Raw genomic sequence first — 23,438 nt, 5'->3', positions numbered from 1 at the left:
TCTCATTGGCTTGTATTTTCATTAAGGAAAAGCAAAATTTAAACTATTTGGATGCTTTAAAAATATTTTTTAGCTTACTTTAAAAACTAATTTACTCCTCCATTCTATCTTTTTGGGGAACCTGGGATATGCCTAGCCACTAGTGCTCTCCTAGGTACAAAAGTCGTGATTCCTGCGGTTATAAGACCTTGTCATGGACACAGTTCCCAGGTCTGACTGTTGCCCATCTGGATATATGTATATTCCACTCCACTGGTAAGTTTCTCCTTTGTGGACCTGCCTTGGTTCCATCATTTTGGTCTTCCCAGGGAGGGTTCTCAAGACCCCTTCTTTGGTCATTTCCAGTTTGCTGTGGGGTGTGTAGAGAGCATTGAGCTTCCAGAGTGAACAGTTTTGTGGCCTGCAGCAGGCCCTGGAGTAGGGCTGTACGCTTTGTATCCCTGGAAGTCTTTGTTAGGTTGGCTTTGTAAGCAATAGGCTTAGGAACTTTGCTTCAGGAGGTAAAAAGCAAGACCAAAAACGCCCCCAGAGCTTTCCTCTTAGGAGGAAATGGCCACAAGCCTGCTGTGTTCATTCAGCAGATATTAGGGAGCCTCAACTCTGCCAGGGCCTGTGTTTGGTCATAGTAAGACAACGGTGAACTCTGCAGGCGTGGCTCTGTTGGAATGGGAGAGACAGACAGTCAACATATCAACACACAAATACAGTGACAGAAAGTAATTGGGGGAGGGTGGCACTCAGTCAGGCCTGCCCAGGAAGGCCTCTAAAAAACACAGCGTTTCAGGCCAGGCACGGTGGCTCACACCTGTAATCCCAGCCCTTTGGGAGGCCAAGGTGGGCAGATCACCTGAGGTCAGGAGTTTGAGACCAGCAGGGCCAACATGTTGAAACCCCGTCTCCACTAAAAATACAAAAATTAGCCGGGTATGGTGGTGGGAGCCTGGAATCCCAGCTACTCAGAAGGCTGAGGCAGGAGAATCGCTTGAACCTGGGAGGTAGAGGTTGCAGTGAGCTGAGATCGCACCACTGCACTCCAGCCTGGGTGACAAGAGCGAGACTCCATCTCAAAAAAAAAACAAACAAAAAAAAACTGAACAGAACAACAAAAACAAAAACAGAAAACAGCATTTCAACTGAGAGCCAGCCATGCAAAAAGTAGATGGGCAGGGACAGGTAACAGTGTCACAGGCAGGAGACCTGTGGGAGCAAAAGGCTCTGAGGTGGAAATGAGGTTACTATTGCATTCTGAGTATTGAGAAAGATGAAGCTGGAGGGGCAGGCCAGGGGCAAGGAGTTCTATTCCATCTCATTTTGGTGGTAAGACTTTGAAGAGTTTGGAGCAACAGAGCGACAAGACTGGATTAACGTGTTGTTGTTTTTATTATGGGGGTGGGCAAGGGAGTGAGCAGGAAGGAGTGTAGGTAGAAAAACTGAGAAAATAAACAGCTGGAGAAGTGAGGAAAGGGCGCTGCAAAGTGGGTAGAGAGGGAGAGGCAAAGAGGGAAGGAACAAGAGAGAGAAAGAGACAGAGACGGGGAGCCAGAGAGACCAAGAGAGATGTCAGTGATTCTCTTGGGGGCTGTGATGAGAAGAAGCTATTGTGACTTAGGGACTTCTGGAAAGCCCTAGGTGAAGGTCCAGTCCATGGCCTGTGAACGTGCAGAGCATGGGCATCGGTTCTCCCATCCAGGTAGGACATGGAGAGTGAGCAGCAAGGGAAGGATCTTGGTTCATTGTCTAGTGCTCTATCCAATTCATGGCAGAATGCTGCAACATGATTTCTGCCGACTAGATTCATTATGTCGCTGAAGAGTGTGTTTATTGTAAGGCTTCATTCTGGAGAGAAAGTAGCAGGAAGCAAAGGAATACACACTACTTGAGCCCTGTTCAGTGCCAGAGAGCTTGCTGATGCAGCCAGAGGCCCATGGAGGCGAGGTGTCTGGCCCAAGCTCTCGTGGCTGCGAACCTGGGTCCCTGGAGTTCCAAAGCCTTTGCCCCGTCTGCTGGCCTCCAGGCTCCTGTGTGTCCATAGGAAAAAAGCTGTCATACATTGGTGTCAGGCAAAAGTCTTCCAAGTCAGCTGAGCTGGGAGAATTCCCCGGCCCACACCCTGCTCTGATCTGGGAATCGAATGTGATAATGGAGTCAACCTTGTCTCTCAAATCACTGAAACCTGTGGACAATCCACAAGGATCCTTTCTACCTTCAGTGTCACCTTCTTCCCCCAGGACTTTTGAGTAGAGCTATCCAAGGGCTGCAGAACGCACATGCCAGAGAGAGCTGGCTTCTTCATGATGATGATTATACTAATTACAATGAAACAGGAGTAGGAGACAGAGGCCTTGTTTGCTACCCAGTGGGCTATGCATTCCCGGGGGGAAGGGAATTGGCTGTTGTCACACTTCTCCAGTTACCAGCTGGGAACGAGGGAAGCCCATGGAGATGGTTCCTGGTGGACGAGATGGAGCAGTGGGCCAAGGCTCAGGTGGCTCATGTCCAATAATCCTAGCCCTACCCAGGGCCCCAGGAGCCCTGTCAGTTGTACAAAGTCTCTGAGGGTCATCTGTAAAACAGGGGAATAATCATGATGGTCATGATGCCACTGTTGTGACGGTTATTTGAATATCAAATAAGGTCAAGAATCCAAAAGCACTTTGAGGACCTTAAATATTTCTTCAATCACAAGTTTCTCTTTGTTGGGACAAGCAAAATTTGGAAAGTGGAGGACCTAGCTGTGAACCCTGCTGGGAATTCCAATGAGATCTTTCTTTCTTTCTTTGTGAGTTCATTTATTCATTCAGTGAACATTCATTTGGTACCCACTCATAAGATGCTGAGGTTACAACTATTAATAAGATATTAAGATACTGTCTTTTTCTTCCTCTTTCTCTATTACACACACACACGTGCACACACACACACACACACGCACGCACACACTTCTTGGGCCAATTGGAAATTCATACATTCTCCCCGGCACTGGAGCTGAAAGTGTCTGCCAACCTGTGGGTTTCTTTTCCGTGTGGTTCACCATCTGGAGTGGCAACCTGCCTTCTGTGTGTGTGTGTGCATGTGTGCGCACACGCGTGCATGCCAGGGTATTGTGTTCCCTTTCTGTGCTTGAGCGGCTGAATGAACAAGAGAAAGAGCAAAGGCAAAGAGGACAATGCCCAGAAGTCATCCTAGCAGTATGAATGAATAATTCATATTGTATCTGCCTCTTTCTAGGGCTTCCCAAAATAGCTGTTTTAATTGCTTATTTGTTTCACTGCTGACTTTAATCCAGCCGCCTTCAGCTCAGAACACTTCGGTGTTTCATGTTGACTTGCAGGTAGGGCTTCCCTTCAGGGAATAACATTCTATTTATGTTCTTCTTTAAAAAGAAATGATGGGAGAAAAATAAACCCATAAAGCAAGTCGTACTTTTCAGAGGTGAAAACCATTTTTCAACTCTTGTGCAGAGCTCCTTTGTAATCAGTTACCATAGGCCTCTGTGGTCCTAAAAACCAAAGAAATAGCAGTCGAGTTGCAGACAAGGTGAGCTTCTGGCTAGATTAGTCTGCCCACTGTGGTGTGTTCAGTTGGGAATCTGAGTGTGCGAACACTTGGGAATCCACAGACTTGGGATTGTTGCATATGGTGGGCCATGCTGGCTTGTGGTTTTCCAGACATGTCAGCTGCAGCATCCGGAACAGGTCTCAGGAAGGCCCTGTCTATCTGGGTGGGTGACCTGGAGAAACAGTGTCATGTCTCCCTGGGGCCCTGGTAGGACAACTTTGGTAGGCAGTGCACAGCTTGGTTTAGAAAAGGCTTCACACAGTGGTCCTGGAGGGATGACTTGTTCTATACAATAAGGAGATGTCAGGAGGTGTGTTCAGAAAATGAATGAGGATGGGCAAGGAGAGCTCAGTGAGTGTCAGGGAACCTGAGTGTCCAGAAGGATCCACTCCTCTGGCTGCATGACCCCGAACACGTCCTTGGGACACAGTCATGGAAACTCAGCACTGAAAGGTCCTGTAGCCATCACTTTGTCACCTCATGGTAGGGATGGGAAAACAGCAGCCCAGGGGCTGGGAAGGTGCCCACAGTCACTCAGTGGTATAGCTGAGGGTTGATACCAGTTGGATTTGCCTCTCACCTAGCTGAATGTCCTTGGATGAACCAGTTAACCTCCCTGTGCCTCAGTCTCTACATCTATAAAATGGAGCTAGTAATACTATGTATAAGATTGTTTTAAATCAGTTAATATGTTGCATTGAATTGACGATTTTCTTTTTTCTTACAACTTTATTGAGGAATTTTTGAAGTGTTCTAAATGGTATGTGTTTAAACAATTTTATGAGCTTTGACACGCATACATATATGTGTGCCATACACACATATACATGTATACATACACATGTGGCAACTCCTCATCATAATCAGTATAACAAACCTTCTTATCTCCAAAACTTTTCTTGTGCCTCTCTATAATCCTCTCCCTCTAACCCTCCTCCCCAGGCAACTGCTGACCTGCTTTCTGCCCCTGTAATTAATTTTTTTTTCTAGAATTTTATATAAATGGAATCACACAGTATATGGTTTTTGTTGCCATTGGTGGTGGTGGTGGGGTGTGGGTGTGTGCGTGTGTGTGTGTGTGTGTGTGTGTGTGTGTGTGTTTGAGACAGACTCTCACTCTGTCACCCAGGCTGGAGTACAGTGGCACGATCTGGGTTCACTGCAACCTCTACTTCCCCGGCTCAAAGGATCCTCTCCCCTCCACCTCCCAAGTAGCTGGGACTACAGGTACGCGCCTCCATGCCTGGCTAATTTTTTTGTATTTGTAGAAACGGGGTTCCACCATGTTGCCCAGGCTAGTCTTGAACTCCTGAGCTCAAGCGATCCACCCACCTCAGCATCCCCAAGTGCTGGGATTAGAGGCGTGAGCCGCCACATCTGGCCTTTACACTATGGAGTTTTTTACCTAATGTGTGTCTGAAATTAATCTTCGTTACTGCGTATTTTAATAGTTTATTCCTTTTTATTGCTGAGTAGTATTCTGTTGTTTGGCTATACCACAGTTATCTATCCGTTTACCTATTGATGGATATATGGATTGTTTCTAGCTTGAGGTTATTATAAATAAAGAAAATATTGATATGAAGAAGCACCATTATTGTATGTGCCATAAGAAGGGGAAATTGTGCCAATTAAACTATGTCGCAAATTTTTTATGTAATTAGAATATTTATTTTATATTTGTTGAAATAAATCTTTCAAACTTAGTTTTTTTGGTTTTTTTCTCTTTTAACTCACATATCACTTTTATGTGTTCAAAAAACCCGCAAAGGAATACATGAGCAAAATAAAGCTCTGGTGTTCCTACAGTGTCTTCCCATTCAGAATCCAGTTCTTTGGAGCAGCTTTTTAGCTGAGTTATTAATGTCTGTGCTTTTACTATTGTCCTTTGTGCCCTTAAGAGTGTTAGTCGTGCAGCCTTGTTATAAGGACCCACAAAGGGACTCAAAGCCTGGCAATTCTGTAGAGGTAGCCAGCTTCAGAGTCCTGCTTTGGGAATGTTGCTAAACAGGTCTGTTGACTACATTCTCCACACCTTTCCACAACCATTTGGTTCTTAGGGGTTAAAAGTGCTTACAACTTTATTGAGGAATTTTTGAATTCCTCAGTGTCTTGTCTGTGGGATTTTTATCCCAAGCCTGTGGCACCCATTCCGCCAGTGGCAGTGCTGGTGTCTTTGATATATGTGCACACACAGACAGTGACAGCTCTATCAGGACTGCTGCCTAGCTGATGGCAGTTGTAGGATGTCAGTAGTAGTAGCATACATCAGAGTTTCAGAAAATGCTGAATGTGTTTTAAAATGTGCATCTTTTGGTGAAACAGGGTCTATGTAAAGGACATTGGGCAGTGGCACTTTGCAAATACTCAATGAAATTTTGCTTTTATTATTATTATTGCTATTACTATTAAGCATCAGTTTCCTGTTGGTAAAACTGGGGTGATGGTACCTGCCTCACAGAAATATTGTTAGAATAAAGGAAGCGATCTATTTTACATGGAGCATATGGTCCCATGCCTAGTGCTTCACTGGCCTTAAGTGGAAGCTGCCCTGACCTTTGGGACAGGTTGACCAGATATTAGACTAAAGCTGCAGAGGGTGCCTTAGTGGTGTTATATTCCAGCTTCCTCATTTTGTAGGTGGGAAAGACCCAGAGAGAGAGGGTTAAGGTCCAGCAAGAGGAGTGCCTTGCCCAAGGGCATTGTCAGGCTTCAAACCCAGATCTCATCATTCCTCTTCCAGTGCTCTGTCTAAACCATGCAGTCATGGGAGGTGCCCTAAGTCAGACAGGATCCCAGAAAAGTCTTCATGGTCAATTCCATTTCTAGAAGGACCAGCTCCTCCAGCTGTGTGGTAAGGGTCAGAGCTCAAGGAGCAGAAGATTCTGGAATGGCCAAATTCCAGGGCAGGGTGAGCTGCTGCCTCCGCAGTTCCTGCTGACAAGGCTTCTAGACAGCCCAGCACCTGGGAAGAGCCCTTGGGAACCCAGCTTATGAGGCTGGAAGGATTAAGGCTTGGGTTTGAGTGTCCCCAGAGTCCTAAACACAGAAAGGAGGAGGGCTGTAGGCCTGCCTGGGGTTGTGTGCTAGGTGCTGTGTCGAGTCTTCTCCATGCACTGATGAATACAAGAACCTGGGAAGCAGGTTTTCTTGTCTGCTCTATACCTGTAGGAAAACTGAGGCTCAGAACTGAGGGAGGAATGGGCTGAGATTACACAGTTAGGAAGGATTGAACTGGGAGTCCTCTCTGGTTCTGTTGGCTTTTTCTTTAGGGCACGGAGCTTCCATAGCCTAACTCCTAATTCAGGAATGAGGATGAAGCTGGGGTTGAGCTGGGTGAGGAGCAAACAGATATTCCAGGGTCTTCATTCTACTGTGGTGTGGGACTTTTAGGCAATTACCTTCCAAGGAGGAGTTTGAGACCAGCCTGACCAACATGGGGAAATCCCACTTCTACTAAAAATACAAAAATTAGCCTGGCATGATAGCATGAGTAGTCCCAGCTACTCAGGAGGCTGAGGCAGGAAAATCACTTGAACCCTGGGAGGTGGAGACTGCAGTGAGCTGAGATCACGCCACTGCACTCCAGCCTGGGTGACAGAGCGAGACTCCATCCCCCCCGCAAAAAAAAGATGGTTTAAGCAGTCCCAGCTCCTCCAGGAAGGGAGGTGATAGAGTACAGTGCAAGGTTTATTAGCTGTGCAAGCCAGGACAATTATTTTGCTTCAGTTTCCCCATCATGAAAATAGGGGTATAAAACCTAACTCATCCTAACAGCCGATGTAGATTGAGCCCTGAATGCCATGTGGTCAGCACAGCCCATTTTAACGCAGCAGTGACTTTGAGCACCGCCATCTTATGGATGAGGAAACAAAGCCACACAGGTTAGAGTTAATGCCCAAGGGGACTGAGCTAACGAGTGATAGCGCCTGCTTTGGGACCCAAATGTCTGACTCCAGACCTGTGAGTTTTAACCACCACCGTGTATCTCTTAGGGTGAAGACTGATAATGGTGGGGGTGGCGATGGTGGTGATGATAGCTCACGTGTTAAGGATTTGAGATGAAGGGTGACGTGATTCTTCACGATGCACAGAACTCTCTGATTATGTTTACAACCTACATTTATCAAGGGTTTGTCTTGTGCCTGTCCCAGCGCTAGATACTCTATGGGTTATCTCATTTAATCCCCACAACACTCTTACTAGAGTGAGATTTCCCGTGTAAGTTTCAGAGAGAAGAAAAGTCCTCTCAAGCAGGTTACATAACCCACCCACAGTTTTGGAAGAGGCGGAGCCTGGGTTTCAGCCTTGCATCCCATTCCTGAGCCTTTGTGGGTAACATCTACCCTGCCTCCTCCTTAACCATGGAGCTGACCACAGCTCTTTCCTCCTCCCCTCCCCAACCCTCCCTGACTACACCCCATTGCATTGCTGTATTCTCTCCCTGTCCATTGGCCCGTTGGCCTTTCACATCTATATTGCTTACCTAGCGCCTTATTAAATATCCCTGCATCCTCTAATTACCTGTGGCTCAGGCCGCGGGTAGCGTTACAGCCACATACACTCCCATGGAATGTTGTGGGGGTGACTCCCTGCCTGTTTGGAGTGTGAGTCTTGTTCCCCGGCCAGGCCCTCAGCCCCTGGAGGCAGAAACATGGCTTCTTCAAGTGTCTGAGCCCTCGTAGTGCCTAGCATGGGCCTGGGGTGCCATACCCACTTGATAAATTCTTGTTGTTTGGTGGATCGACTGAAATGAGGGTGGAAGGATGAGAGTGGAGCGTGAGGCAGAGAGTGTCTCTGGGTCACCCTCCAGCTCAACACAAGGGCAGTGCTCAGAGGAATGATCCAAAGTGCATACCCAGGCCCCAGAGCCCCCACAGTCAACCTCCGCCTCCACTTCACCTGAAGAGCGTGGATCTCTCTGAAATGGCCCTGTTGATTTGCTTCTGGCCAGGGTGCATCTTGCCCTCTAGACTGTAAGGGCAAGGCCCTATCTGCCTCTTTCCTCTGTAGCTGGTGTTAACGAAGGCTCTGCTGTGTGTCATGTGTTCAGCTCTCCTAACAAACTTGAGAGATGGTTATTTTTATCATCCCCAGATTTGTTAGACAATGAATAAAAGCGTCTGAACCAAACTGAATGAAAGGAAGGAGGACTTCAAACATTGCCTTTCTTCCTGTTCACTCTGGTGTCCCCGGAGTGAAAGGTGAAGGGACTGCTTAGAAATGGTGCTCTTCAGCAGCCCCAGGTGGAGAAGCGTTATCAGGAATTGTGCAACCTCAGCTATGGGAACTATGCGTGTGAAACAGCCCGGGGCGGGAAGAACCAGCCTGGCCATTGTGCCTGGGCTGGGGAGGAGAGGTTCGGCTGAGTTTGGACAGTTCTTGGCTTGGAGTCTGGAGAGCCCTTTAGAAAGTGATCCCGCCCAGCCAGCCCTCAGAGAGAGCAGGCCAGCATCCTGCTGGACGGTAATAAAGAGGTTACTGTGGGAAGCTGGGGCTTGCTCGGGAAACACTAGGAACATGAAAGATAGGGTATGCATTCTTCAGTCCCGAGAGAATCACCACCCAGTATTAGACTTGGCAGAAGGCTTTCCTCTCCTCCTCTGAGCCGCCTCCTTAGAAAAGGCACATTGTCAGAATACCAAATGCCCACCGTGGTCTCATGTCCCCACAGCCCGTAGGAAAGTGACTACCAGTTACCCACTGGTGGTTGCCCCTGAGAGGAGGGTAAGGGAGGCTTCCAGCCCCCCCAGGCGGCTCTCCCCAACAGGTGTGCCTGTGTGCTCTTTGTAGGGTGCTCCTGGCAGAACCTACCTGTCTCCACGGCGACACATCCGGCCGTTTTTTCCAGGAGGGCCTGTTGAGAAATATTCAGGAATGTTTGTGCTCCTTTAGAGATTTGTAATTAAGAAGAGGCAGAACTCGTTCTTGTCTGGCACCCTCCCCTCTTGCCCCTCCAGCATCTGGGTCATTTGATTTCACAATTGGGGTTTTCGGCAGCCTGAGATGTGGAGGCTGGAAGCAGGGACCGACTGAAGCAAGCTGGATGGTGGTGAATTGCTTCACCCGAGGGTGGGGGCTGGAAGTTCCAGGCAGGCCCCCAAGTCCTGGCCACATCTGAAAGCGGACATTTCTTCCCAGGTTGCATCCTTAGCACTTGCCCAAGGTGAAACATTTCAGGCCAGAGGAGCACCCACAGTTCCCCGGGGGAGTGGGGGTGGCTGGTTTAAATGGACAATTCCTCTCCTTAACTGGCAGGAAGAGTGAGTGTGTGCACGTATATATGTGTGAGTGTGTCTGTTTAAATCTTTGTGCAGCCAAAAACACATCTCTTCATCCTGAATGACACATCTCTACACACTGAATAATTCATCTCCCTCTTGGCATTTGTTCCAGAGAGAATCTTGCTGTCCAGATTTCTTGTAAGTTGCATAGCCTTCCATAGGAGCTTCCTTGTTTCCCATGGAAGAGCTCTGGGAGTCAGGATATCAGTCAGTCAGCCCTCTGGCATTTCCCCCGTGATTGCATCAAAGGAGAATGAGAATATCAAACCCAAAGTGCTTCTCTTTCCTTTGCCCTCTCCTTCTAGCTTTGGGTCCTCTTGCCTCCCTCTGCTTTATTGTTCTTGGGCACAGTGTCTAGGCTCACTGCAAGTGGAGTCAGCATTGTGCCCTGGTAGGGTATCCACATGTCTGTCACATTACTGATGCTTGGAGCTAACAAACGTATTTAGCTCTGACTTCTCAACGTGTAAGGCTGGAACAATCAGTGGAGTTAATGGTTTTCCAGATAGTGACACATTTTCAGTATTTCATTCCCATCCTCCGAACCCCATCTCCATCCTCACACCCAGCAAACTCAGTAAATCATTTGTATTAATGACTTTGAAACACTTTTTTTTTTTTTTTTTTGAGATGTAATATTGCTGTGGAGTGCATTGGCGTGGTATCAGCTCACTGCAGCCTCCGCCTCCCGGGTTCAAGCGATTCTCCTGGCCCAGCCTCCCAAGTAGCTGGGATTACAAGTGCCTGCCACCATGCCCGGCTAATTTTTGTATTTTTAGTAGAGACGGAGTTTGACCATGTTTGCCAGGCTGGTCTTGAACTCCTGACCTCAGGTGATCCACCTGCCTCAGCCTCCCAAATGCTGGGATTACAGGAGTGAGCCACTGCATCCAGCTGACTTTGAAACACTTAATTGCCTTTTTATTAAGCTGCCATGGATTTCCCAGGTCTTTTGAATATCCTTGCACCAACACATAGATAACTGAAGGTCCCAAATATGCTAAAGCTCCCATGCCTTTTGCCTGCTTCAGGTGTCCCTCTGGTCTTGTTTCACTGTCTGTACCTCTAACAGAGCTTGCTCTGTGTTCCAGATTGTTCTGAGACTCACTTCATCTTGTTAATTTTTATTAGCAGAGCTCGAGTTTTGGAATCTGGCAGTGGAACTTCAGGTTATACCTCTGGTGTTTACTAACTGTATGATGTCAAGCATGTTTTCTTATTTGCAAAACAGTAAGAGGACCTGCTGCCTGGAAAGGGAATGTCACATACACAGCTTGCTTTCTAGGCCTATAGTTAGCCATTAGTCAACATTTTAGTTATAGTTAATATATGAACACAGCAAATACATTAGTTAAAAAAAAAAGCAAGAAAGAAAAGAAAGAAAATTACACTGAAATCCCTACATTCAGATAGCATTTTAATGTGTCTCTTTCCAGTTTCTTTACTAACACACACATATACACTCTTCAGGCAAAATGTCATACTGTAACACTATCCTGTAGCTTTTATCTTTTAACAGTATTGTTTTTCTCAGAGTATATTGAGAGCATCTTTCATGTTAGCAAAATAAAGAGCACTTCATTTTTTTTTTTTTTTTGAGATGGAATTTTGTTCTTGTTACCCAGGCTGGAGCGCAGTGGCATGCTCGCGGCTCACCGCAACCTTCACCTCCCAGGTTCAAGCAATTCTTCTGCCTCAGCCTCCCAAGTAGCTGGAATTACAGGCATGAGCCACCACACCTGGCCAGAACACTTCATTTTTTTTTTTTTATTGTTCCTACATATTAATTACTTTATTCACCGATGCACAAATATTTATTGAGCACCAATTGTGCCAGACACAGTATTCTGTAGCTTAGATGCACCACTGATTAAAATCACTTAATCTCCAAGGAGGAATTTTGAAAGTGATGATCCATATGCAGAAACAGGGGAGCTGTTGGGAAGGGGACGTATCTTCATGGTTTTCTGGGTTGCAAACTGTCTATATAAGATTCATACCTCTGCTGGTAGGTGGGACTTCTCTGGGCACAGTGCAGGTGGAGGAATGAGCCAGAAAGAATGATCTGACTGGTGGCCTGACCATGCCTGTTTCCCCACAGATCGACCTGTCATCAGCCGTGGAGTCACTCCCCATGGAAGGCATACCTGTGTGTGGAGCTTTCCCTCAGAGCCCCTTTCAAGGCTTTGTTAGATGAGGTGATGTTAGATGAGGCTTTGCTCTTGGTCGCTGGTCTTCATTCTCCATAAGGAAGAGGGAACAAATCACTTAAAGAACTTTGAGCAAGACACTGAGGGAAGTGGCCTTTTGTTTCTGACATCTGGCAGGGTGTGGGGGGCGGTGGCAGGTGGCCTGGAGATGGCTTTGGGGAAACTTCATCCAGGTCATTTGGAGCAGGTGCTCCTGAACCAAGTGCATTCTGAGCTAAGGAAAGTCTCCATCACCTGTGTCGAGCCCATTTTCCCTCCTTCTGCTCCAAAACGGTGGCTTATGTTTTCCCATGGGGCTTAGGAGATGCATTGAAGGTGTCAACTTTCAAGAGAATCTGGTAGCTCCCTGCAGGGACCCTAGAGACCAGCCATCTTGCTTGAAATCCCAGCTTTGTCTTTGACATTGAGAATGTTATTTAGTCTTTCTTTGTCTCAGTTTCTCCTTCTGGTAATGGAGGTAAGGATAACTAATGATTTTTGAGTGCCCATTCACACTGGCACCTGTGCTAAAAGTACTCACAAACAGGCCTTATTTAACCCACCCAACAACTGGAGAGTTAGTACTGTCCTCGTTATACAGATAAGAATACTGAGGCTCAGAGAAGTAAAGTAAGTTGCCTAATTCACACAGGCAGTAAGTGATGCCTACTAAACCCTTATTTGTTTTATTGCTGTTGGTGGTGGTGGTGGTGGTGGTGGTTGTGTTTTAGAGGCAGGGTCTTGCTCTGTTGCCCAATTTGTAGTGCAGTGGTGCCATCACAGCTAACTGCAGCCTCCAACTCCTGGGCTCAAGCGGTTCTTCCACCTCAGCCTCCTGAGTAGCTGGGACTACAGGTGTGCACCACCATACCCGGCTAATTTAGCACATAGTGTGTTACACATGACATACCTCTGGCCTCATCCTCATGGAACCAGCAGCCTTCCACAGTGCAGCAGTAAATTACTTCCAGAAGCTTCTGGGTATTCATTCATTCAACCAAAAGATATTTTTCATAGCCTGCCAGACCCTGGGTGTGTAGTGGTACATGAACACACCAGGTCCTATCCAGCCAGGGCTCTTTCAGCATTCCTTTCTTCATGTATTTTTCTTTAAGTTGGATTTGGAGTGGGTTTTAGAGGGCAGGAGAGTGTAAGCCTCACCTTTTTTTGGTTTTTCCTGTGTATTCATTACATTATTCACCCATTGCGCTTTTTTTTTTTTTTTTTTTTTTTTTTTTTTTTTTTTTTTTTTGACACAGAGTTTTGCACTGTCACCCAGGCTGGAGTGCAATAGTGCGATCTTGACTCACTACATCCTCCACTTCCCAGGTTCTTCTGCCTCAGCTTCCTGAGTAGCTGGGATTACAGGCACCAGCCACCATGCCCAGCTGATTTTTGCATTTTTACTGGAGACAGAGTTTCACCACATTGACCAGGCTGGTCTCAAACTCTTGACCTCAAGTGAACCACCCACCTCAGCCTCCCAAAGTGCTGGGATTGTAGACATGAATCACTGTGCTGGGCCCCATTGCACAAATATTTATTGAGCACCAATTGTGCTGGACACAGGATTCTGTAGCTTGGTTGCACCATTGATTAAAATCATTTAATTAATCCACAGGAAGGAATTTAAAAGGTGATGATCCATATGCAGCAGCAGGGGAGCTGTTGGGAGGGGACATATCTAGCAAGTCTCTTCCTTGGAAGGAAGCCCTTGATGAGAAATACCTAGACCCCAGCCCAGTCATCTCCCATCCTGTCCCATTGTACTTCACTTTGCCAATCTAAAGAAAGAATCTGAAGCAGAGCCTTCTGGGCTTCCAGAATTGGGATCGGGTAGGAAGCAGACAGGAGAAGGAGGTTGTAGAATATGTATTTTAGGCAGAGGCAGCAATGGGAAGAAACCAAAGTGACTGTCTGGAGGGGCCACCCAGGCTGAATCTCATATACCCAGCTTCCCAGCTTCCCATACTCTGGTTTAAATACTTGACAAATCGTTTGTGATCGTTTTCCAGCACTGACAAGCCTTTGTTAGTTTAGTTGAGTGATTTGTTTATTTGATTTAGCCACTGAGACTTGGTGATTACTACCATTTCACTCCCCACAAGATGGGGACGTAGAGAGCGGTTATTGCTAAAAGATCAGTTTGGCCTGGATTGTCTAGGGAAGCGCCATTGTGGGTGCAAGCATTTGGGAATCAGCTCAAGAGGAAAATAAATATTGCTCATTGGCCAAACTCACAGGGATGGAACATCTGCTATTCTTGATGTTGCGGCAAGCCAGCCTTCCAAAGGGCAAGTGAGCATGACAGGCGTGAGACAGAGCCAGGATAAGGATTGGAGGTGGGGTGGTTGAGTGAGTTGCAGGTGGAAGAGCCAAGGGGGGCTGAAGTCCAAGTCAAGAAACAAAACTTGACCTTAGACCCTTTTCCTGCAAACCCTCAATCAGAGATGCAGGAAAAAAGGCCCAAAGAAGGAAGGTGACTTGCTCCAGTCACTTCCAAAGGAGTGGCAAAGTTGGGACCAGAACACAGATTCCCTGCCTCCCCTACAGGGTGATCTTATCCTGCCGCTGCAGCTATGTGTTCACCTTCCCGGGAACAAAGGGGACAACAGAGCTGGTGCTGCTGCAGAGCAAAACTTGTGGATCTGTTGAGCCAGCCCAGAAAAGCAAGAGACCCAGAGAAGGAGCAAGTTGTAGGCGTTTGGGGATTGTAGGCTGATGGAGTCTGTTTCTCCTCTCCCTTGCCAGGTACACCAAACCGCTCACCTTTGCTGACTGCATTAGTGATGAGTTGCCGCTAGGATGGGAAGAGGCATATGACCCACAGGTTGGAGATTACTTCATAGACCACAACACCAGTAAGTTCCTGATGGTCCTCCCTTCCCTGTGCCCTCTTCATCCCTCTACCTCCAAGCCCACCCTCCCTCCAAGTCTGGAAGAACCACTTGCAGACTCTTGGAGCCAGATTGTATTTTGTTTTATATAGATGTAGATAGAAACGTCGATGTAGATATAGATAGATAATGTATGCTCGTGTAAAAATAACAGTTTAGAAGGGTTTTTAATAGAATCTAAAACTCCTCTCACAATCCATCTCCCCAATTTTATGGGAGCAGCCATTGCGAACAGTTTCTTGTGTATCATTCCAGAAATTTTCTAATCGTGTGTTTGTGTGTGTGTATGTGTACATATGCACATATATATTTACATATATAAATTTAAGGGCATACCTTTTTTTCCCGCTAAAAGAAAGATGTGTCATTGTCATTGCCAGACCATCTTAGAGCAGCCAGAGCCCTAGCAGGCCCCCCACAGCACGTATGCATATATGTCCGTAGTGGATTGGCAAGAGAGAGTGTGTGTGTGTGTATGTGTGTGTGTATGTCTGGCCCGTCATACCAGTCAGCCCATGCTCACTTCATATCTGTGATCCAAGTATCCTGATCCATTACAAAGATTCCTAGTACCTCTGTCTCAGACTATGATGGCGGAATGACTTGAGAAAAGGAGCAGGTTGTCTGACAGGTGGAGAAACCCAGGGAGCAGTCCTCCAGCAGGGGAGACTTTATATGTGTTTGGGCCTCATCCATTGAGCACCCTGTTGGCCAGGACTGTTCTCTGAAATTTGCTGTCCCACTTGTCCATGTGTACAGAAGAAAGGGATTTTTCTGCCTCACTCTCAGCCTTCTGAACTGTAGCATCCCCTTAATCCTCTCAGGCAAGAAGAAAATGGAATGAAATGGGATGTGCCTGGCAAAGTCTGAAGGCTGAGGCTAGGGCATCAAATCCTAATAGCCTCTGTTTACTGAGCACACCTTCTGTGCCATGTCCTGTGCTGAGCACTTGATAGGCATTATCTCTTTTAATCCTCCCAATTCCTGGTGGGACGGTGAGATGATCATCCCCATGTCATAAATGGGATTTAGAGTTAATTGACTACTTAAGACTCACAGCTAAAATGTGGCAGGGCTGGGATTTGAACTGGTCCTGGAGAATGAAGTTGTACTTCTCCATCTACTTCCTCTTTTGGGTTTTAGTAGCACCCTAGCCACACCTCTCTTGTGCCCTTCATCACCCTGTACTATGATCATTTGCCTGTTGTTGCAGGTCTCCTAGAGCAGAGACTGTGTCTAATTCATCTCTCTAGTCCCAGGCCTTTGCCTGGTAAGGCACGTAGTAGGTGTGAACTTAACCTGTGCTAAATAGAAAAGGGCATACGTGCATGAATGCATGAATAAATGAGTGAATGAGTGGACTGTTGTTGGCACCAAAGTGTAGAAGAGCTTCTGAGAGACAGCTAATGGCATTAATTGCATTGTTGGGGGTAGCAAAGGTTTTTATTAGCACTCATGATTGCGTCCTGGATAATGAGAAGTAAATATGCCTAATTGAGTGTGTATGGGGAATGAGGTTAATGCTTGGAGGGCTGCATGGGATGCTGGGTTAAACACTGATGTGCAGGAGCCCTAATCAGTCTTTTCCTGTTTCTAATTGCTGAGTGCATCCCCCTCATTAAAATCTCATGGCGGGAGTGGAATTTCAAGGTGCTTCTGGGAGCCGTATGGAGAAATGGAAGAAAGTAGCAGGCCGTGGCAGAGTTTATTCTTGAGGGAATGAAGGCAGAAATGGGGTATATGGGGGTGATTAAATGGGGCCATAGCAGGAAGAATTCTATCTGGTAGTTTCATAAACTGTCAGGCTACTGGTTTCCTCTTGATTTGAGGTAGTCTGGTTGGATGTGCGGGACCACCTCAGTAGATGGAGCCATTGATACCAATATCGTAGGAATATGAGCACCAAGGCCCAGGCATTCAGAGCCATGCACTTGGACCAGTTCTGTGTGTGCATCGTTCATGGACTGAAATTCTCTTAAGAGTTATAGACATAATATCGGGCACAGTTACATGTGTCTGTAGTCGCAGGTACTTGGGAGGCTGAGGCAGGAGGATCATTTGAACCCAAGAGTTCAAGGCTAGTCTGGGCAACATAGCAAGGCCTTGTCTCTTAAAAAAAAAAAAAAAAAAAAAGGCCAGGCGCACTGGCTCACGCCTATAATCCCAGCACTTTGGGAGGCCGAGGTGGGTGGATCACAAGGTCAGGAGATCGAGACCATTCTGGCTAACGCGGTGAAACCCTGTCTCTATTAAAAATACAAAAAATTGGCCGGGCGCGGTGGCTCACGCCTATAATCCCAGCACTTTGGGAGGCCGAGGCAGGTGCATCACGAGGTCAGGAGATTGAGACCATCCTGGCAAACACAGTGAAACCCCGTCTCTACTAAAAATACAAAAAAAAAATTAGCCGGGCGTGGTGGCGGGCGCCCGTAGTCCCAGCTTCTCGGGAGGCTGAGGCAGGAGAATGGCGTGAACCCGGGAGGTAGCGGAGCTTGCAGTGAGCAGAGATTGCGCCACTGCACTCCAGCCTGGGCGACAGGGCGAGACTCGGTCTCAAAAAAAAAAAAACAAAAAACAAAAAATTAGCTGGGTGTGTTGGTGAGCGCCTGTAGTCCCAGCTGCTCAGGAGGCTGAGGCAGAATGGCGTGAACCCGGGAGGTGGAGCTTGCAGTGAGCCGAGATCCCGCCACTGCACTCCAGCTTGGGCAACAGAGCAAGACTCTTCAAAAAAAAAAAAAAGAGGTATAGGCACAATATAATCAAACAACAGGTTGCTCATACATTCACCATCGAACGTTCGTTCATTTAGCAAATGTTTATTGGCCAATGTTCTGGGAGCTTGTGATACATGAGAGTACAAAATGGCAAAGATCCTTGCTCTTACAGAAATTTTATTTTGGCAGGAGAGACAAAAAATAACTAAGTAGCTTACGTAGTATGTTAGAGAATGTTCAGTACACAGAAAAGGAGCAAAGTGAGGGAGCTGAGGTGTATTTGGGGGTGGTGAAGAAAGGGCAGTGGTAATGATGACCAAGAGTACCATTAAATATGGTCTTCAGGGAAGAAGATCTTGTTGAGAAAATGAGATTTGAGCTAAGACTTGAATGAGATGAGAGAGCATTTCAAATAGAAAGCATAGATAGAACAAGCACTCCAGAGTGTGATCACATATATAGCTTTGTCAAGGGATAGCAAAGAGGCAAGTGTACATGTAGCATAATGAGTGAGGAGAGGAGAGAAGAACATCAGGACAGAGTGCAGCAGAGTAGAGGTCGGTTAGTGGTCTGCCCCAGAGGCCTAGCTCTTGCTTTGTGTGGGATGGGAGTGAGCCATTGGAGAGTTTTAAACAGATGAGTAACATGATCTGACTTATGCCTTAAAAGGGCCAATCTGACTGCCATGCTGAGAATACACCTTACTAGGGCAAGGGCGGAGGCACTTGTGAGTGACAGATGCCACAGTCCAGGCACCCTAGACCAGGGCTGTAGCAGTGGTCAGGATGAAGATTGGTCAGGTGCTGGATGCATTTTCTAGGTAAAGACAGCAGGATTTTCCGATAGATTGCATGCAAAGTGTGAGAGAAAAAGGAAAGAGTAACTTCTGGAGCTGAGCAACTAGAAGGATGGAGTTGCTGTCAACCAAGTGGAGAGAACTGCAGGGGGAGTAGACTTAGGAAGGAAGAGCAGGAGTTCATTTGAACACGCTGAGACTTAGATGCCTATTACCTATCTGAGAGGACATGTGGCTTGACAGTTTGATATACCAATCTGGAGTTTAGGAGAGAGATCTGGGCTGAAGATAAGTATTTGAGAGTTGCTGGCATATAGCTAGTATGTAAAGACATTAAGTTGGTTGGGAATGAAGCAGAGGAGAGGATCAAGGAATAAGCCATGGGTCTCCAGACAACAGAGGGTGGTAAGAAGAGGAAAAGCAGCAATGATTCTGAGAAAGAGTGATCAGAAAGGAGGGAGAGAAACCGAGTGTATTGGAAGCCATGTGAAGGAAATGTATCAAGCAGAGAATTGCCAACAGTGTCGAATGCTTCTGACAGGGCAAATACAAAGAGGACCAAGGATAGACCAATAGATGTAGCAACCTGGGTGACCCTGACTTTGGAGGGCAGCTTTGGACAAGGACTGGGGACAAAAGCCTGACTAGAGTGAGTCTAAAATAAAACAGAGGGGAGAAATTGGAAGCAGCAATGCAGACAACTCTTTCTTTTTTTCCTTTTTTTCTTTTCTTTTCCTTTTTTTTTTTTTAGATGGAGTCTCTGGAGTCTCGTTCTGTCGCCCAGGCTGGAGTACAGTGGCGGATCTCGGCTCACTGCAACCTCCACCTTCCGGGCTCAAGTGATTCTCCTGCCTCAGCCTCCCAAGTAGCTGGGATTACAGGTGCCTGCCACCACGCCCAGCTAATTTTTGTAATTTTAGTAGAGATGGGGTTTCCCCATGCTGGCCAGGCTGATCTCAAACTCCTAACCTCAGGTGATCCACCCACCTTGGCCTCCCAAAGTGCTGGGAATACAGACGTGAGCCACCATGCCCAGCCTACAGACGACTGTTTCTAAAACATAAGCCATTTTTATTATTTCATGTCAGTATTCAGTATCCCCACTGATTATCTACATATACCATGATTGGATGGTTTTAATCAGTGATCAAATTGTATGTCTGTTTTCTCTTCATACTATATCATAGATACCTAAGGGATACTATATAATCTTCATATTCGTCTCTTTATTTTTTAGACAGAGTCTTGCTCTGTCCCCAGGCTGTAGTGCAGTGGTGTGATCTTGGCTCACTGCAACCTCCACCTCTCGGGTTCAAACAATTCTCCTGCCTCAGCCTCCTGAGTAGCTGGAATTATAGGCATGTGCCACCATGCCTAGCTAATTTTTGTATTTTTAGTAGCGATTGGGTTTCACCATGTTGGCCAGGCTGGTCTCAAACTCCTGACCACAGGTGATCCTCCTGCCTGGGCCTCCCAAAGTGCTGGGATTACAGGCGTGAGCCACTGTGCCTGGCCCGTATTTGTCATTTTTAATACATCAAAAGGATGTGTCAATATATTTTAACACATAATGGAGGAAGTCCTAGCCAGAGCAGGAGAAAGAAATAGAAGATATCCAAATAGGAAAAGAAGTCAGAATATCTCTCTTCACTGTTGATATGATTCTATACCTAGAAAACCCTAAAGATTCTGCCAAAATACTTCTAGAACTGATAAGTGATTTCAGTAAAGTTTCAGGATACAAAATAAATATAAAAAATCAATAACATTTTTATACACCAATAATGTTCAAACTGAGAACCAAATCAAGAATGCAATCCCATTTCCAGTAGCCACACACACACACACAAAATACCTAGGAATACATCTAGCCAAGGAGGTGAAAGATCTTTACAAGGAGAACTGCTAAACACTGCTGAAAGAAATCACAGATGACACAAACAAATGGAAAAACATTCCATGCTCATGGATCGGAAGAATCAACATTGTTTAAATGGCCATACTGCATAAATCAACCTGCAGATTCAATGCTATTCATATCAAACTACCAATATCATTTTTCACAGAATTGGAAAAAGCTATTCTAAATTCATTTTGAGCCAGAAAAGAGTCAAATGGCCAAAGCAAATCTAAGCAAAAAGAACAAAGCCAGAGGCATCATATTATCCAACTTCAAACTATACTATAAGGCTGCAGTATCCAAAACAGCATGATACTAGTACAAAAGCAGACACATAGACCAATGGAACAGAATAGAGAATTTAGAAATAAAGCTGCATACCTACAGCTATTCGATCTTCAACTAAGTCGACAAAAATATGCAGTAAGGAAAGGACTTCCTGTTCAATAAATGGTGTTGGGATAGCCAGCTAGCCATACGCAAAAGAATAAAACTGGGCCCCTACCTTTTACCATATTCAAAAATTAAGTCAAAATGGATTAAAGATTTAAATGTAAGATATCAAACTATAAGAAGCCTAGAAGAAAACCTAGGAAACACTATTCTGTACATTAGCCTTGGGAAAGATTTTATGTGTAAGTCCTCAAAAGCAATTGCAACAAAAACTAAAATTGACAAATGGGACCTAATTAAACTAAAGAGCTTCTGCATAGCAAAAGAAGCTATCAACAGAGTAAACAGACAACCTATGGAATGGGAGAAAATATTTGTAAACTATGCATCCAGTAAAGGTCTAATATCCAGAATCTAGAAGGAACTTAAAAAAATCAACAAGCAAAAAACAACCCCATTAAAAAGTGAGCAAAAGAATGAACAGACACTTCTCAAAAGAAGACATAAAAGAGGCTAACAAACATATGAAAAAATGCTCCACATCTGTGATCATCAGAGAAATGCAAATCAAAACCACAGTGAGATACCATCTCACACCAGTCACAATGGCTATTATTAAAAAGTCAAAAAACAACAGATGCTGGTGAGGATGTGGAGAAGAGAGAACACTTATATGCTGTCAGTGGGAATGTAAATTAGTTCAACCACTGTGGAAAGCAGTTGGAGATATCTCAGAGAACTTAGAACTACCATTCAACCCAGCAGTCCTATTACTAGCTATATATCCAAAAGGAAAGAAATCATTCTACCAAAAGATACATGCACTCATATGTTCCTTACATTACTATTCCTAATATCAAAAACATGGCACCAACCTCAGTGCCCGTCAGTGGTGGATTGAATAAAGAAAATGTGGTGCATATGCACCATGGAATACTATACAGCAATTAAAAAGCAAAAATCATGTCCTTTGCTGCCACATGGATGCAGCTGGAGGCCATTATCCTAAGCAAATTAACACAAGAACAGACAAATCAAATACCAGATGTTCTCACTTATAAGTGAGAGGTAAACAATGGGTACTTATGGACATAAAAGATGGCAGCAATAGATAGCAGGGACTACTAGAGAGGGTAGGGAGATGGGAGCAAAAGTTGAAAAACTACCTATTGGGTACTATGCACAGTACCTGGGTGACCAGTTCAATCACACCCCAAACCTCAGCATCATACAATACATCTGTGTAACAAACATGTACATGTACCCCCTGAATCTAAAATTTAAAAGTTAAATTTTTTGAAAAAGTAAAAAATAAAACATGTAATGGAAGTACCGTAATGCCCCTATTGCCAACCTTTTGGTTTATTTTCATTTATTAGTTACTTCAAATAGTACTGAGGGAAGATTCTTTGTGTATGTTACTTTCTTTGTGATAATTTCCTGAAAATTCATTTCCAAGTATAGGATTTTTAAGTCAAAGTTATAAATACTTTGGGAGCTTTTAGTATACTTTCCTAGATTGGTGAATATTTCCAAAGGATTATATCAGCCTGGATTGCCACAAGCCATGAGGGTACTGTTTTCCTCAGACCTTCATCAGTATGGGGCTATCATCATTTCTTTTGACTTCTGATACATTTATCATGGGTTTAAACTCTTACTTCATTGTTTCGAATTTACACTCCTTTGCATAGTAACAAGGTTGAATATTCTCCAGATGTTTGTAAGAGAATTGCTTTTGTTGTTGCTAAGGCCCTTGGAAAATGCAGTATTGTTAGTGGCGTGGGTGTGTATGCAGTGTGGAGAAAACAGGTGTGTGGCAAGTGTAGGAAGGGGTGGGTGTATGGAGAGCTCATGAGTGTACTGCCATGTGTGCTGTATGGAGAATGTGTATGGAGTGTGTTTGTAGGGAGAGGTTTAGAGCATGGAGCAGAAGAAAGTAGAGAAGTGGTTCTCAATGATGCCTGCACTAAAGCAGATACAAGCTTGGGAAGTAGCTGCTTTTGGAAAGAGGGATATGAGGGAGATGTTTTATGTGGGAAATTTTATGGTGCACTGAATTATTAAGCTGTATCTATGTATACTTTTAATTAAAACAAGAACTAAAACGTAGTGGCCAAGGCGATCTCAAAGGGCCTGCCAGTTATAAAGTTACCTATTTTGGTAAGACGGACTTGAGGAAGGGTAGCGTCAGCAGAAGGGGCTGGGCTGTGGGAGGACCCCCTCAGGGTGTGACAGTTCAGAACCAACAGCATTAACACACCTCTTCTTTTTTTTTTTGAGACGGAGTTTCATTCTTGTCACCCAGGCTGGAGTACAATGACGCGATCTTGGCTCACTGCAACCTCTGCCTCCTAGGTTCAAGTGATTCTCCTGCCTCAGCCTCCTAAGTAGCTGGGATTACAGGCACGCGCCACCACGCCCAGCTAATTTTTGTACTTTTAGTAGAGACAGGGTTTCGCCATGTTGGTCAGGCTGGTCTTGAACTCCTGAACTCAAGCGATCCACCCGCCTCGGTCTCCCAAAGTGCTGGTATTACAGGCGTGAGCCACTGCACCCAGCCAATACAGCTCTTTAGAACCAGGTAAAGAACTTTTAAAAGGCCCAATGCCCTTGAAGGATAATCTTTTCAGCAATTGCTGGTACAACTGGTATCCACATGGAAAAAAAATACGCCTCCACTTCTACCTTTGCCTCACACCATGTG

General features: G+C 45.5%; 1 protein-coding gene across 10 annotated transcripts in view; it reads left to right on the top strand.

Annotated features, from left to right (window-relative positions):
* Positions 1 to 23,438, top strand: part of WWC1 (WW and C2 domain containing 1) — a 172,739-nt gene that overhangs the window by 58,040 nt on the left and 91,261 nt on the right. For all 10 annotated transcript variants that reach the window (XM_010358200.2, XM_010358199.2, XM_010358196.2 and 7 more), the window contains exon 2: positions 14,783 to 14,892. In XM_010358200.2, coding sequence (XP_010356502.2) covers positions 14,783 to 14,892 — 110 coding nt within the window. The remainder of the gene's footprint in view (positions 1 to 14,782; positions 14,893 to 23,438) is intronic.

Source organism: Rhinopithecus roxellana, chromosome 3 (assembly GCF_007565055.1).
Source record: "Rhinopithecus roxellana isolate Shanxi Qingling chromosome 3, ASM756505v1, whole genome shotgun sequence".
NCBI classification, from domain to species: Eukaryota; Metazoa; Chordata; class Mammalia; order Primates; family Cercopithecidae; genus Rhinopithecus; species Rhinopithecus roxellana.
This window is presented reverse-complemented; position numbering and strand designations above follow the sequence as displayed.